General features: G+C 34.3%; 2 protein-coding genes across 6 annotated transcripts in view; both read left to right on the top strand.

Annotated features, from left to right (window-relative positions):
* The window catches only part of LOC131542681 (synaptotagmin-2), a 43,416-nt gene extending 29,647 nt beyond the window's left edge, over nucleotides 1-13,769 (top strand). For 4 of the 5 annotated variants that reach the window (XM_058779586.1, XM_058779583.1, XM_058779585.1 and 1 more), the window contains 7 exons: nucleotides 492-652; nucleotides 3,884-4,015; nucleotides 6,583-6,750; nucleotides 8,307-8,474; nucleotides 8,609-8,726; nucleotides 8,812-8,945; nucleotides 10,220-13,769. In XM_058779586.1, the coding sequence (XP_058635569.1) occupies nucleotides 492-652; nucleotides 3,884-4,015; nucleotides 6,583-6,750; nucleotides 8,307-8,474; nucleotides 8,609-8,726; nucleotides 8,812-8,945; nucleotides 10,220-10,435 (1,097 nt within the window). In that variant the 3' untranslated portion in view covers nucleotides 10,436-13,769. The remainder of the gene's footprint in view (nucleotides 1-491; nucleotides 653-3,883; nucleotides 4,016-6,582; nucleotides 6,751-8,306; nucleotides 8,475-8,608; nucleotides 8,727-8,811; nucleotides 8,946-10,219) is intronic. The other variant, XM_058779587.1, reaches the window with a different exon arrangement.
* A 1,101-nt stretch (nucleotides 13,770-14,870) lies between these two features.
* On the top strand, nucleotides 14,871-16,939 carry manbal (mannosidase beta like). Its single transcript, XM_058779359.1, has 3 exons — nucleotides 14,871-15,031; nucleotides 15,220-15,382; nucleotides 16,558-16,939. The coding sequence occupies exons 1-3, from the start codon at nucleotides 15,024-15,026 to the stop codon at nucleotides 16,669-16,671; spliced, it is 285 nt and encodes a 94-aa protein (XP_058635342.1). The 5' UTR covers nucleotides 14,871-15,023; the 3' UTR covers nucleotides 16,672-16,939.
* The last annotated feature ends 123 nt before the right edge of the window (nucleotides 16,940-17,062 follow it).

The following is a 17,062-nucleotide window of genomic DNA, read 5'->3' on the forward strand; positions in this document are numbered from 1 at the left end:
ATGGGAGGACTTTGATGTAAGATGACAACAGGGCATGAACTTTTTCACTGGAGGAAGCATTATTTTAGATTATGGACTTGTTACCCCGGAGGAAGCGTTGTTATAGATTATGGACTGTTTGGATTCTCATTCTGATGGCACCCATTCACTGCAGAGGATCCATTAGTAAGCTAGTGATGTAATGCTAAATTTCTCCAAATCTCTTCCCATGAAGAAACAAACTCTTCTACATCTACAATTTTCATTTTTGGGTGAACTATTCCATTAATGTAATGTGCTTTACTCCTTCAATTCAACATGCAGTCACAATTCACTATTTCATTTTTTGTTGAAAACATGTTTGTATTTGTAATATTTCATTAAAATATCATAACTTTCTCCATACTTTTTGGTTGACATGGTACAAAATCACATTCACACCCTTCACACTCTTGGGGACAGCTCATCTTCTAAATAAATTTCTTTCATTTTTATCCCATGATGCTCTGCAGTGCCTCCATGGGCGCTCATCGCCATCGCTGTAGTGGCCGCCCTCCTCATCCTCACCTGCTGCTTCTGTATCATTAAGAAATGCTGCTGTAAGAAGAAGAAGAACAAGAAAGGCAAAAAGGGAAAGGACGGCTTCAACATGAAGAACATGCAGGGTGGAGATGTATGTAACAGAGTGTTCAATAGCACCCAACATGACAGCATTACATAAAGTAGCTAAAACAACTGATGCACACTTTAATCTGTTTGATTTTAGAATTAAAACTGGATGATATTAACTTGTGTATTAACTGGGCACATCAACAAGAATTAGTGTTGCATCATTAAGAAATGAAAACAAGCCTCAGACCACTTTAGTGTGGGTTGCACTGATAATGAAGGAGAGTCTGTTATTTTATTAGCTTCATGCTTTTCTTTATTGTGTTTGTGAGTAATGTGAGTGTTTTGTTTTCTTTGAAGAGAAACGGTACACTGGATGTTCCAAAACAAGTGTGCTGCTCATGTGATTTCGATCATAAAAAGATAGGAGTTTTAAAATCAGTCTATGAAATGAGTGGCTTTAATTATTATGTTATGTTATAGTATGTATCATGAAATAATGTTACAGAATTCAGACCAGCAGTACAATTGTGAATACAATATAGTTTCTTATTATTAAACAAGAAGTAAATATTGAGTAACTTACAACTTATAATCAATATTCAAATAGTTCCAATCACAGTGAGTCATTTATAAAAACACTTCAGTTGATTTGTCACTGAATGAATCAGTGAATAAATTTGTCACTAAATGTGACTCATAAACACAGTAACTTGATTTATCCGTGAATAAATCAATGCCTTTGAACTATTTGGTTGAGCGATTGATTTAGTGACTCACTCTTAATTTGTTGCTGAATGCATCACTGTTTTTTAATTAATCAGTTTGAACAACAAAAAAAGTCAGTGAAAATCTCCACTTATAATACACTACAGGTAGTGTCTTCTCGCAAGGATGCACATTTTGAAGAAAACAATATATATATATATATATATATATATATATATGATAGCATTTTGTCAGTAGTATCTATACTGTTAGATTTATTACCCTTGTGTATCATTATGGAAAGTAATGCATTGCATTGCTTTTTGTCACCTGGACTTGTTTATTAATTTTTATTAACAAAAAAACCCAGAAGTTATATTTTTGACAACTTTCACACCAAAATTGAAATTATTGAACCTCAGGCTGAAGAAAGTACCTCTGCCTTTGCACCTCAGTCCCAATTTCTCTCTGACGGGGACAGGAGATGCAGTGAATAAGTGGGAAAACAAAGTAACTTGCGTTACTTATTTGAAAAATTTACTTAATTTAAATGTAAAACTTGTAATGCATTACCCCCAACACTGTTACTTTAGCATAAGATGGCACAATGAAGTTTATGAACACTTTTTGATCTACAGTCTTACTGAAGTGTACAGATATCATTAGATGTAGAAAAGGCACTCATTTCATAGTTTGATCCTTAAAAACGTTATGCCAGAACTTTATTCCAAACCTCTTTGCATACAGATGTCTTAAACATGGCAGTGTGTCATTTCTCAAAATGGTGCTCTTTTGTTGTTGTTTACTGTCTTGACTATCTTTGGTTCTGTTTTTTGGTGTGTCGTGAGTTCAACCTCTCCCTTTCTCTCTGCTCTCCTTCCTCCCGCTATGTGTCTAATGCGCCGCATTTCTTGACGCTCATGGGCGTCGGCGCTACGGTAGGTGGACAGATGAACGGCACAGCTGTTTGGCCGCTGAGTGCTAGCACCGCGTGGGTGGGATTGGATGGAATGGCTGTTGTAACTTTCTTGTTTTAAGCCTTTTGTACCTGCTGCTTGACTAGAATACAATTAAAAACAAAGGAAAGTTACAATGCAAATGAAAACCCCACTTAAGTGGACCAGAAATGATCTTAATACAGTAACAAATAGTCGTACTTGTGTAGGAGGTGTGAATGGAATAACTAATTATTAACTCACTAATACTTGCAAGATGTTTGGAGTTAGTAAGAGATGACCCACAAGACTCACAATGAATGCATGTGTTAAAGGGCATGGCTGTTTTAACTGCACTAAAATCCTGATGTCTCAGGGGCTAGAACTAGCAGTAAACCTTAACTATATAAGCTCATGTTCTGTGATCATATAATCAATTCAGTTTAATGTAACAAAAATATATGAATTACTGAATTCTTTTAAAAACAAATGAAAATTAAGAATTTGTTTTTAATATTAGCACATATTCTGCTGTGCCCTTTAATTTGTTGCTGTGTGGATATGGTTAGGAACCGACTTGAGAGTGACAATTTTTTTTGGTGGCACATTAAAACATCTATCAAAACATCTTTAAATCAGTTTTAAATTTCTTTTAAAAACCTGGGTAAAGTAGATAATATTTCAAGCCCTAAATTATATTGTCCTCAAGATGTAATGCACAAAGATGCAGTTCATATTGCATAATAATTCTGTTATGCATCATCTTCACATAAAGTGAACTCAAAAACTATTTAGACACTTCAGCCACACTTAAAATGTCTCAGTGTAATTGTATTAGATAAGAAAATAACAAACCAAATGGCATTTGAGATGCAAATGATGCATCGTTTCTTTTTAAAAAAATGCTGTATTTCTATATTCTCATAGGTAATGATGGTAATCAATAACGGTGAAAACCCTTGTTGTAATGCAATATAACTTTCAGACATTTTGAAGTGTGGTTAGTGTTCAAATACTTTTTGAGGCCACTGCATAATGCTGGAATTGTGACCTATTTGTGGAAACTAAAAATTAATTCTGCATATTATAGATTTTTTTTTTCCTCTTTTTGCAGTTTGGATGATGTTCATAAACACACAAGAACGACATGTCAGCATTTCACACGCCAAAAATAGCACAAAGGAGTCTGTTCTTCTTTAAAAATTTGCTGTCATCACTCGTTCCCTGGAGTATCACTGATGAACAGTTAAATTTATCATGCTGATGATGAGAAAAGGCTTGCATGCCAAATTATGCATATCAATAAAAGCTCTTTTGTTTTTAATTTACTACCAAACCTAATTTGAATATAGAGTCAAAACGTAATTGTATTAAAGAAGAAATTAAACTCTGGAAAGCCAAGATAAGCAAACAGAAAAAAGTGTCACCAATAAAAATTGTGAACTCGAGTCATTTGCAACATCCAGCCCTGAATGACAATACTCCGTGTCCGCTATGGCAGATAACCAGTAGGTCAGGCCAGGTAGAAGCATCTCTCCAACCTTACTGCAACTGACCGGGCCCTGAGCTTGTGGCATGCTTATAGACAGGAACCAGATATACTTTCATCCCAGATATCGACTCGCTAAATCTATTTGTCATTTGCCCTTCAGAAACACCAGGATGATGATGACGAAGAAGGAGAAACTGGTTTGACGGAGGAGGAGAAAGAGGAAGAGGAAAAAGAAGTGGAGAAACTCGGAAAGCTTCAGTATTCGTTGGATTACGACTTCCAGGATAACAAGGTTAGGATGTCAGATTAATGACATCATATGCTGGAATATAAACTAATAACATCGCCCAGTATCATATCTGCTGAATGAAATCCAATATTTGTTTCATACTAAATTTGGGGTGCTGATTCCAATGCTAGTGGCTGTTTGGCAAAAGCACGTCACATTTTATCACACAATATGATGCATTTTGTAGCATTTTTGCTTACGACAATAACAATAAGCAGAAAAACACCACAGAGACATGATTCCTATCTTCCTCTGAGCCAGATTACAACTTTTTATTCAATTCTCAGCCCAATTTCACATGTATGAATGACTCTGAAGATACTATTTTATGCTTCATTTCAAGGTCAGTGACAGAAGAAAATGCAAACATGACTGTTTTCCAACACATTGAACATGATATTTTAAATGTTAAATGATACCTTTTGAATGGTTATTTTTGTTGTTAAAAACAAAACTTTTGACATTTGACTACTTGTTATTTTGAGAAGTGTATTAAAGCTGATATATTTAATAATAATTTATATACATATATACTATATGTGACCCTGGACCACAAAACCAGTCTTAAGTCGCTGGGGTATATTTGTAGCAATAGCCAAAGATACATTGTATGGGTCAAAATGATTGATTTTTCTTTTATGCCAAAAATCATTAGGATATTAAGTAAAGATCATGTTCCATGAAGATATTTTGTAAATTTCTTACCATAAATGTATCAAAACTTAATTTTTGATTAGTAATATGCATTGCTAAGAACTTCATTTGGACAACTTTAAAGGTGATTTTCTCAATATTTTGATTTTTTTTGCACCCTCAGATTCCAGATTTTCAAATAGTTGTATCTCAGACAAATATTATCCGATCCTAACAAACCATACATCAATGGAAAGCTTATTTATTCAGCTTTCAGTTTATGTATAAATCTCAATTTCGAAAAATTGACACTTAAGACTGGTTTTGTGGTCCAGGGTCACATATATATGTATATATGGGCCATAGTATATGTATGGGCCATTCTACAGAACTGGTGCTGTTTTTAATAAAACATAAAAATGAAATTGTTATTGATTTACCTTTGCATTTTTTTTAAATAAAATAGCAAAAAAAATATATATACAGTAACCCTTCTAATTAAATTATTATTTGGGGAGAGGACAAATATTCCATACAAACAAATTTTTTTGGGAAAAACACTTTTTTTTCCAAGACGTTTCCAACTCTGACTTTGGACCAATTCTGTAGAATGGCCCATATAGTTTTTTTTTGCACTCAACATCATCAAATTAGGTAATTTGCAGATAATGCACAGTTTTATTTTTTTAGAAGTGTTATGAACCGTTTCTCATTATCTTTTTTTTTTTGATAATGAAACGCGTTGTTAGTTATTCATTTTGGCTCATATTAAAATATATTAAGATGCATTTGGACACAATTATATGATTAAGTATGAAAGTCGTGGGGTAATTTTGAGAAGATTTGTTCTCGTTTTGTGTCCCACTGAAAAATAACAGCATGTTTGTGTTTGGACCAACATGAGACTGAGTAAACAATGACAGATTTTTAAAAAAATGTTTGGGTGAACTATTCTTTTAACTAATAGATCTCTTAAAAGTTCCCTGTATTATGATCTTTGGGAAAGTTTGTGCTCATGCTGCGCTGTATCTTTCACTAATGATGGTGTTTAACAGCACGGCTTAGTATCTGCTGAGTCACAGCTGTAGGTAAAGTTGCTTGCGGCTCATCCAAAATGAGTTTAGACAAACGTTAATGACAGTGAACCGTTATTCTTACCATGTGTTTTAATGCAATCAGATCCGAAATTGTAATATGCATAAAGCCACAGGATATTGCTGGAGTATTACACTGGAGAAGTAGAGTGGAAGTCATGAAAAACACATGTACTGTACAAAAGTTTAGGGTCTGTAAGATTTTTCTGCTCCCCAAGGCTGCATTTATTTGATCAAAAATACAGTAAAACAGTAATATTGTGAAATATTATTACAATTTCGAATAACTGTTTTCCATTTTAATATATGTTAAAATATAATTTATTCCTGTGATCAAAGCTGTATTTCAGCATCATTACTGCAGTCTTCAGTGTCACATGATCCTTCAGAAATCATTCTAATATGCCGATTTGCTGCTCAAGAAACAGTTCTGATTATTATCAATGTTGAAAACAGTTGTGCTGCTTTGTATTTTTATGAAAAAACACAATAGATTTTTCAGTACTTCAGGAAGAACAGCATTTATTTGAAATATAATTTTTTTGGTAACATTATTAGTGTCTTCACTGTCACTTTTAATCAAATTAATGTGTCCTTGCTGAATAAAAGTATTGCATAGTCACGGCCATTTCTGTACTGTCATTTATTATATGGTAGCACATCCCAAAGGCAAATTTTAGTGGAAATTTCTCAAGAAAAATCTGAGAAGCAGGAGACTATTTGCTGTCCATTTAATATCATTTAAAATGTACCAAAGAGATCTCATGTGGGATCTCATTATTTCTACAAGATATTCTTTCCATTCACTATGTCTCTTCTCTTGCTTCTGTTTTGTATACACAGCTGACCGTGGGAATCATGCAGTGTGCCGATCTGATTTCCATGGACTCTGGCGGAACGTCCGACCCTTACGTTAAAGTGTTCATCCTACCAGACAAGAAGAAGAAGTTTGACACCAAGGTGCACAAAAAGACCCTCAACCCAGTGTTCAACGAATCCTTTGTCTTCAAGGTAAGCTGTTTATTATTTTAAAATGAGTCATTGTAATGTCAGTCATTTTGTTGGTCAAATATAGATGCATAAAGCATATATATATATATATATATATATATATATATATATATATATATATATATATATATATATATATATATATATATATATATATACAGTATATAATGATTTCTCAAACAGCAAATACACGTTTTTTGATCATTTATAATAAAACTTGTATGATCAGTAAAACCCTGACTCTAACGCAGTACAAATATTGATTAAAACGAAAATAGCTATATGCCTCCAGTGATGTTGGTCTGTCATTAGTTTTTATTGGTGGTTTTCTGCAACACCAGCATTTCGGTCCTAATGCTTCCAGCAGCTCCTGAATGAGCTTTAGTTTCCCAGAGTAAGTAATGAGCTCCGGAGGGGCCGAGCATCCTCTGGTGGACACTGGTAGAGCTCTGATAGTCTCACTCGGAGAAAAGTGATCTAGGACAGGAACAATTGGCCATCTTCAAAGCCCCTGCTTTACAGTGAGAACGGCTGACTGTGTTTCTAAAAATGGATCGGCCGTATCTGCACACTGTATGAGCGAGATGGAGAAAACAAAGCCAAGTGAGGAGGAGGTTTTCTCATGCAAATGATGTGAAAAATAGAAAAATCAACTGTAAACTGAATGTAATTTTCTTTCAAAATGCTGATATATATATATATATATATATATAATATATTTATTTATATATTTTAAGATATTAAACTATTTGATTATATATTAATATTTTATATTTGAAAAAAATAAGTTTATAGGCTTTGATTGACAGTCACAAATATTTAATATATTATACTATTTGATTATTTATTATAATTTAATATTTTAATATTTAAACAAAATTGAAGAAAGTTTATAGGCTTTGAGTCACATAGTCACAAACATTTAATATATTTTTACAAATATTATAGTATTTGATTATGCATTATAATTTCAATACTATTTTATTATGTATTATAATTTAATATTTTAATATTTAAAAATGTTTATCAGTTGTAATTCACATTAGTCACAAATCTTTCATATATTTTAAGATATTATACTATGTGATCAAAAACATTTATGTTTTTAATATATTGTATTTAATATATATTATTTAATATATGTTGAATAAAATAATATTAATTTTGTATTTTAATATTTAAAAATGAAGTCACAAACTTGTAATATATTTTACAATATTACACTATTTCCTTTTATTCAATTTTTTTTTTTAAATGTTTATAGGCTTTGCTTCACAAACTTTTACTATATTTTAATATATTAGAATAATTAATTAGAATATTTAATATTAATTGCTAAAATATATTTTAAGTTTATTAAATAATCTAATTATTAAATCTGTTTCTATCTGTCTATCGATGGCAGAACTAAGCAAAAACAGCTTGCATCTCCTATATATAACAATCCTCAAAGGACAATATGTTCTGTGCTCAGATTTGACTCAGCACTGCAAAAACGCTTTGAAACACCTTTATGTATAATTTATGTTGATTCTTCTCAATGGTTTCCATGTTAGATCCCATACCAGGAGCTGGGTGGGAAGACGCTGGTCATGTCTGTGTATGACTATGACCGCTTCTCCAAGCATGATATCATCGGTGAGGTCAAACTACCCATGAACACTGTGGATCTGGGTCAGCCGATTGAGGAGTGGAGAGACCTGGATAGTGCTGAGAAAGAGGAGGTGATTATTAAAGGATCTGATATTATGATCTATTTTTAACTGTTCCAAGACAGATTCGAAAAGAAATAAAGCATAGATGCTTTGGATCAATACCTTCGAATCGTAAACGATCACCCATTGATATCTTCTTACAGCCGGAGAAGCTTGGTGACATCTGCATCTCTCTGCGTTACGTTCCTACTGCGGGCAAACTGACCGTTTGCATCCTCGAAGCCAAGAACCTGAAGAAGATGGACGTGGGCGGCCTGTCTGGTGAGAAACAAGCTGAGATATATGAGACCAGCAAGATATATTTCATATGTTTGATGCAATTAACTCAACATTTGACCTTTTGCAGACCCGTACGTGAAGATCCAGCTATTGCAGAACGGCAAGCGTCTAAAGAAGAAGAAGACTACGGTGAAGAAGAACACACTGAACCCGTACTACAATGAGTCCTTCAGCTTTGAGATCCCTCTGGAGCAGATGCAGGTAGAATTTAACTTGCGTTTTTTTATTCGTATTATTTGTTTGGAAAAGTCACATCATGCACCGTATTAGTACATAAGATGTTTTCATATTCATCATTGCTTTTCTGTACATTCTTCCAAGAAAATCAAGACAAAATACAAAAAAAATAAATAAATCAAGGGAAAAAATTAAATATATCAACTAACTAAATAAAAATGCCAGTAAATGTTTTTAAAAAGATTTTTAAAAAATCACAATGTATTAGTTTAGAAAGCCGAAAGAAGGTCAGTGCAGGGTAATAATATAATGTAATCAATTCTGATATTTTTCTGATATATTTGAAAATTTTTCTGTTGACAAAATATAATTAATAACTTAAGACAGTATCACAGGCTGTAAGCCAATTCTTTGTAATTGTTTTCTTAGAAGCAGCTAACATTGTTTTAAATAAATATTGGTAATCTGTAATATTTTATATTGTAAGCCCAAATAAAGCACTTTAAAAGTAAATGGAAATTTAACATCCTATACATATTTTACAATTTCATGGACATTCACTTAAAAGGATTATGGTGATAATACAATATATGGTAATAATTAGCATTTATATGCCTACATTGTCCCTGGGTGGGCAGGTGTAATAAAATAATGTACTATATTTTTCTAATTCCCTCCAAATGATGTTATAACAATTTCTACCAGAACATTGGTTAAATTTGATTTGCAATTTTGGAAAAAATGGGTCCCACTTTATATTAGGTGGCCTTAACTACTATGTACTTACATTTAAATTAATCATTTGATACAGTGCACATATTGTGTACATACATGCTTTTACATTGTACTTATATATTTAAAAATACCTATATGTAATTACATCTGTAATTAATTTCTGTAAGTACATTTATAATTACACTGTTAACCCATCCCTCACACCTTAACCCACCCTTAAACCTACCCAGACCACCAAACCTGTCCCTAACCTTACCTGTATCCCACCTCAATAGCAGCAAAAGTGTTTTGCAATACAATATGAACACAATAAGTACATTGTACTTATTTTTTTATGTAAGTACATAGTAGTTAAGGCCAGCTAATATAAAGTGTAACCAAAAAATGATTTAAACACCTTCTTAATCACAAGTTCTTGAACATACAGTAGAAACAAATATTGTGCAATATTAATACTAATTAACTGTTTTGCATTTGAATATATTTTGATCAGTAGTTCTTGCTAGCAGATTTTATAATACGTTAGAATTAGTTTGGCTAAACGATTTTCTGTTTTTCTCTAGAAAATCCTTGTGGCGGTGACGGTCTTTGATTACGATAAGATCGGCAAAAACGATGCCATCGGGAAGATCTTCATTGGCAGCAAAGCCTCAGGCACGGCGCTTAAGCACTGGTCTGATATGTTGGCCAACCCTCGCCGCCCCATCGCCCAGTGGCATCCCCTCCAACCAGAGGAAGACATCGACGGTGCTCTGGCTGCCCTTAATGCCAAGAAGTAACTTCTCACATCTCAGCCTGACTAACCAACTAACTAACCAACCCGCCACTGCATGACACCCCACACTCATCCGTATGCGCTCTGCCAGTTTGTTTCGCATAATCACCAACAAAAATATTCTAAAGAATATACTTGAAAAGATGTTCGCCACAAAGTGTAAACCAAGGCAGGAGAAACGGACACATTTGATCTGAAACAACATTTGCAAATAACATTGTGCACCTAAATAGCAAACGCAAAATGACAATAGGAGAAGTAGCCAGCAGAATGATATTTTACACACCATTTTCTACTTTGCCAGCCAAATACACAATACGCAAATACAAAAATAGTAAAAAAAAACAACAATGAAAGTGCACAAAAAATCAGTAAACGCACACCTGAAGAGACCATTTTTTTCATCTACATGTCATATTATTTTACACTTTCAGCTGGATTAAATATTACAAAAGGCTTTTGTTTCATTCCAAGAACAGAGAGGATGTTGTTTGTCGGATATACTGAGCTGGAATTTTGTGCCTAATCATAAGTGCAAATAATGGCGAGTTTATGTTGCAAATATCTACACATTTGCACAATTACAAAGCAATGATCACGTTCACTTAAACATCCCAGGAGAAGCGACCGGTGTAGGGCAGATTTGTTTACATTGTCGAGAGGTAAATTAGGCCTTTGGCTCATAAGACACACAAACACGTCACATTTGCATTTATGTGCCCAAAAGAAAGAGGATTCAGTGGGCTAATAATTCATGAAATGTTGCAATAAACATTCAACACGAGTCAAGCATAGTTTACACAGTCAGTGTAAAGGTAAAGACACATCTCTTTTACTGTAATGCTGCGATTACAGTGCCAAATCCAGACGTTTGTGTATCTCACATATAGAAGATCCCATCTGGCCGAACCTGACAGGCACTAAAGCTGGCTGTGAATGTATCGTGGGATCGTACAAATGAAATTTGCACTCAGTGGTTGTGTTCTCGAGAGCTCGCTGTCGTGTTTTCATGATCTTGGCCTGTTTGACATACTGTACATTCGAATACCTGGTTGACATCACTGCCGCCTTTGTTCGGAGCTCAAACTCATTCAGTAAACTTCACTCTCTCCGAGATGCCAAAGTATTAACTGGAACGGAATAGTAAGTGGCGGTTAAAAGCGATACTAATAAAGCAATCCGAAGCGTTCAGCTCCACTCTTCATCCCCAACGATGCTTGTGTATATATGCATTGATCAAATTGGTTTCTACAGCATGTCCCTATAAATTGATGTACATAGAAGCATGTTTTAAAGATAGAGCATAATTATATTGTGTACGTGTGGCATTTGTCATTTTGATAATAAAATGTAGAGGAAAGAAAATGCACTGAATGCACATTTTATGAAATTTCCCTGAAAGGGCATAAGACGTTTAAGAATATATTAATATAGAGTTTTTTCAAAGTACTTTTAAATTTGCAACAGAGAATTAAGAGCTGTGTGTAACGTGAGTGTTAGACTCATGCTTGTGGTGTCAGTTTCATTTTATTTGCATTTGTTTACCTTTCTCGTCTGTGTATTTGTCACGTTTCTGTGTTTATTCTGTCCTGTTGATGTGAAAATAAGAAATAAAAATGTTCAGGTTGTGAACTTACTGGAATGTCTTGTCAGGGTGAATCTCACAAAAACACATCCGGGTTACATTTCACCACAAAATCAGAAGACGCACGGTGTATTTTGCATTAAGAAATGTTTAGGACCATTTTATTTCATCACGTTGCAATGCGTTAAGTTAATGAGAATTCAGTGTAAAAAAAAAAATGTGCTTCATTTTTATAATAATGCAAAAAGTAGTAATGGTCCTATTCAAAATATAATTTCTTATTTCTTTCTTTTGACTGGTATGACCTGAATGTCATCTCGTGAGATTCACCTTTTAATGTACAGTGTGTAAAACCACTTGCTGAAACTAGAAGCCATATGCATGGGCCCTCGCAAGAGCTCATCGTTTTCGGACAAAACAAACACCTCAACAGATATCAATAATATTAACCTTCATGCATTTGAGCCAAAACGATGTGAGAGCAACTGTCTGTTCAAAGACGGTTTTGGTTTTGAAGTTCTTCACAATAACTGAAAGGATATTGCCAGGTATGAAAGCGATGCCCTCGTGTTCATAGTACGACAACCGAAGTCATTTGAGATTACATAATAAACAGCGTATTCACATAATTGCTTGCAAATAAATTATTAAGAGATGTATTATCATAATTATGGTGATCCAAATGTACAATGGCATGACTTTATTATGCAATACGTGTGCAATTGACAACCAGCCCAATAGATCTGTTGTTTATTTGTAAATTAAGTTTTGAGATAAGTTTGTGTATGATTTTCTGAATAGCTACGCTGTATATTTATTTGTTTTTTTTACATAATGATCTTTCGTTTTCCTATTTTTGGAAAATGACTGATCAAATGGCACTGCTAAAGTATTTTATTTCCATGTTTTAGACGGGGGCAGATGAATGTTTGTCTAAATCAAAATACACAGAGGCCAGGATGGGTAATTAATGAATAAAGATAGTCTTTTAGTGGCCATTCAGATGTGTTCTCATATTTATTCTTTGTAATTCCTTCATTGAATGTTCGGGTCAGTTGTACGTAATCATTTCTTTTCTATGACTTTCTGTTCGGTTGAACAGCCTTGGACTGTCTACTGCTGCTTAGGAATATTTGTCTGCTTCTGTGTGTTGTACTTTGCAATAGGACCAATGTAGAATAATGTCTTAATGTTTCTTCTGTGGACGTGAATCAAACTGCAGGGCTCTGGTGTTCCTCTGCAGAGCAAGCAACAAAATCCCAGTCTTCCCTGGGACACTGTGGATGCCAGTCGACTGGCCCCCCTTCCCTCTCTGTGTTGAGACCGTTTTCCATTTGTTGCATTCTAATATCGGACCATATAGTCACAAAGACCTTCCCGATGCAATACTGCCAACATCTCAGCTTACTAACATCTCCTAACACTCCCGTCCATCCCACCGCGGCCTCCCTGTAAAGACTCTTCCAAAGAACTGATGCCTTCCTTTTGCGTTCGTCCTGTGTGGAGGTTCCAGTGTTGTCGATTCCTTTCGTGGATGCTTTGGCATGCTTTGAAATTTCCCTTCTACAGTCTAACTTGTCGGCCAATGAAGAAAAAAGAAACCCTTTCCTCTGGCCGCTCTTGTAGCTTCTTGTCATCCTGTACAACCAATGTGAAAACCTCGATGAAAACCAACCAGTAGAACGTCTACATGCAGATTTATCCATGAGTTATCGATTAGTTAATCATAGGAAATAAAGATCTTTTAAATATATTACTTGTTTGGAGTGGTGTGTCAGTCCTTGAAATTAAACATGAATGTCTGATGAGTGACTGAGTGAGTATTACTCATATAGGCTGCTGTGGGGTTTTTTTTATAGTAAGAATACAATGTGACCCTGGACCACAAAACCAGTCATAAGGGTCAATTTGTTTGTTTTTAAATTGAGATTTATACATCGACTGAAAGCTGAATAAATAAGCTTTTTTTTTTTCTTTTTCTTTTTTTTTTTAAATAAGGATTGATGTATGGTTTGTTGGACAATATTTGGCCGAGATACAACTATTTGAAAATCTGGAATCCGAGGGTGCAAAAAAATCTAAATATTGAGAAAATCGCCTTTAAAGTTGTCCAAATGAAGTTCTTAGCAATGCATATTACTAATCAAAAAGTTTGGATATATTTAAGGTAGGAAATTTACAAAATATATTCATGGAACATGATCTTTACTTAATATCCCAATGATTTTTGGCACACAAAAAAAGAAAAATCGATAATTTTGACCCATACAATGTATTGTTGGCTATTGCTACAAATATACCCATGCTACTTATGACTGCTTTTGTGGTCCAGGGTCATATATTTTATCCAATACAACATAGATATGTCATATGCAGCTATGTTTTTGTTTTTGTAGCTTTTGATACCTAGTGATTTCACTCATTGAGCAGTAAATGTGTGCTCAGGTTCATTTCTCATGAAGAGATGCCTTTCACAAATGGAAATCTGTCCCTGAAATCTGTATGAATTATTTAAAATATATAATAATATTAAGTATAATTATACAACATACAATAAAATGTATAGCGATTCTTTTTCTTCGATAAAAACAACTGTTACGTATTCGGTCAATTTTGATTCACTGTGATTGGTGCATCCTGGTCAGTGCTGAGAAAAGTAACACGTACCACGTGACAAAGCTCATCTACTTCAGCGGCGCGCCGAAATAGTAGCCTACATCTTAAAGTAAAAGGAAAGATATTGAATTTAAATAAAACATTATTTAATGATTATTAAAATATAAGAAGTATCATTTAAGCCATCCGCATCTGCCGTTTGTTAAATTTGTAAGATTTCTCCTCCCGTGCAGCAGGTGGCAGTAAAGCCTAAAGAAACCCTAAAGACTCGCTTACGAGGAAAAGCAGCGGATGTTTTTATCCTAAATCTGACAACAAACGGAGAAAGTCTGCCGTTTTTTTTTTAAAGTAATCATCAGTTTTCCACAACACAGAAAAGCCTACGATTTATATGTCCAGGTAATGGGTTTGTTTTGTATGTATATGTGATGATATTTTAGCCGTACGTGCCGCGTCAGCGCCGAAACACTCAGGTTATAATCAAACACTGCTGTTAGCTTAACTTGTATTGAGCTGTCTGTACAAATCACAGCGATGCCGTGTTTCTGGAGCCTGTTGTGAGTGTGTGTTGTGTTGCTTTCCCTCAGTCAGCTCCGCATCATGTCCGCTGATCTGGATCTTTCTCCTCCGGAGGTTCCTGAACCCACTTTCTTCGAGAGTCTCCTGCGTTATGGATTATTTCTAGGAGCCATTTTTCAACTCATCTGTGTTTTAGCAATAATCATACCCACATCCAAGAGCCACGAGCAGGTGCGGATAGCTTACAGTGTCACGAATATCTGTAATGTCTTGTTTAGGTCAAAGTTTTCAGTAAAGGGCCCCAAATAGTTTTGAAACCGCTATTCTGGATATCTTAACATGTTTTATATCAGGGTGTGGCATGCAAGTTATTGCCTTTTTTAAGCAAGAAACTACAGGCGAAAACATGGGTTGTCATGCACTGGTCAATTTTGAGATTTTGGGTTATTTTGTTTCCATAACAAGTCTTCTTTCAGACTAGTGGAGAGAAAACATCCACAATACACATTTGAAGTGTTTATTTCATCACACTTTATCTATTTGTGCCTGTAGACTTAAATAATACATCTTTAAAAGCCGTTTTCTCTAAATTATTATTCATCTCCACTTCAGCAGCACTCACAAACACCAAACTTCACAGTTGTATTCCTATCTGTATTCTGAAGGCTTTTACAGAGTAAGTCAAGTCACCTTTATATGTGACCCTGGACCACAAAACCAGTCAATTTTTTGAAATTGAGATTTAAACATTATCGGAAAGATGAATAAATAAGCTTTTCATTGATGTATGGTTTGTTATAACATGACTATATTTGGCTGAGATAAATCTGGAATCTGAGGGTGCAAAAACATCAAAATATTGAGGAAATCGCCTTTAAAGTTGTCCAAATTAAGTCCATAGCAATGCATATTTTGATAGTTTTGATATATTTACGGTAGGACATTTACAAAATATCTTCATGGAACATGATCTTTACTTAATATCCTAATGGTTTTTGGCAAAAAAAAAGAAAAATCGATAATTTTGACCCATACTATGTATTGTTGGCTATTGCTACATATATATAACCCGTGCTACTTATGACTGCTTTTGTGGTCCAGGGTCACATTTATATATCACTTCAAATAGGGTCTTCAATCATGTCGACAATATTGCCAGAAATTAAGTAGTTCATATATCATTCACCTTATATTTTGTAACTTTTTTTTTTTTTTTTTTTCCTGAAGACATTTGGGTTTTTTATCCAATGTTCAGATTCTGGAAATGTATGCAAATTGGGGAATATTTAATTAGATAATGCATCATTCGCATTTTTAAACAACATTTCAGAAAACTCGTAATACTAAACAATACTGTGATTAATCAGCTGGGGAAATATGGTAAAATCTGTATTTCCTAACTGTAGGTGGAGACGCCGGAGCCGGCTGAAGCTCGCAGCTCAGAGCAGAACCGAAAGCCAAAGGGACCCGTTCAACAAATCCGACAGAAACTGAAAAAGGAGAGCAAGAAGAAGAGATAGAGAGAGTGTGAGACTGAACAGTGGGTGTGTGCGTGTGTGTCTGACAAACTCACTAATGATGGATTCACTGACAGCATTAGAGGACGTGGATCGAACAAGATATTGTTCAGTTCAGCCATTAGATCATCTGGTTTGAGTTTGGGGTTTGCCATGTTTTGTATGTCATCATGTTATGGATGTATTGTTGTTTCTGAGTAATCTTTGGTGTTATTTTTTATGCCAATTTTAAGTGCATTCATCTGAATAAACTGATGATTTTGCTTGTTTCTTTCTGTTGTGGTAATTATAATTTTACTGCTAATAGAATCCAAGCCTATAATGCACGCAAGATAATTAGGAAAAAAAATATTTTTCTCAAATGATAATGTATTTTTATTTTTTTAGGTTGTTC

The sequence above is a fragment of the Onychostoma macrolepis genome, chromosome 06 (assembly GCF_012432095.1).
Source record: "Onychostoma macrolepis isolate SWU-2019 chromosome 06, ASM1243209v1, whole genome shotgun sequence".
Taxonomy (NCBI): domain Eukaryota; kingdom Metazoa; phylum Chordata; class Actinopteri; order Cypriniformes; family Cyprinidae; genus Onychostoma; species Onychostoma macrolepis.

Bases quoted from the DNA above. Each gene is read 5' to 3' on its own strand.
- manbal (XM_058779359.1), top strand. The intron at 15,383-16,557 runs GTGCGGATAGCT...TCCTAACTGTAG, and splicing joins CATCCAAGAGCCACGAGCAG to GTGGAGACGCCGGAGCCGGC.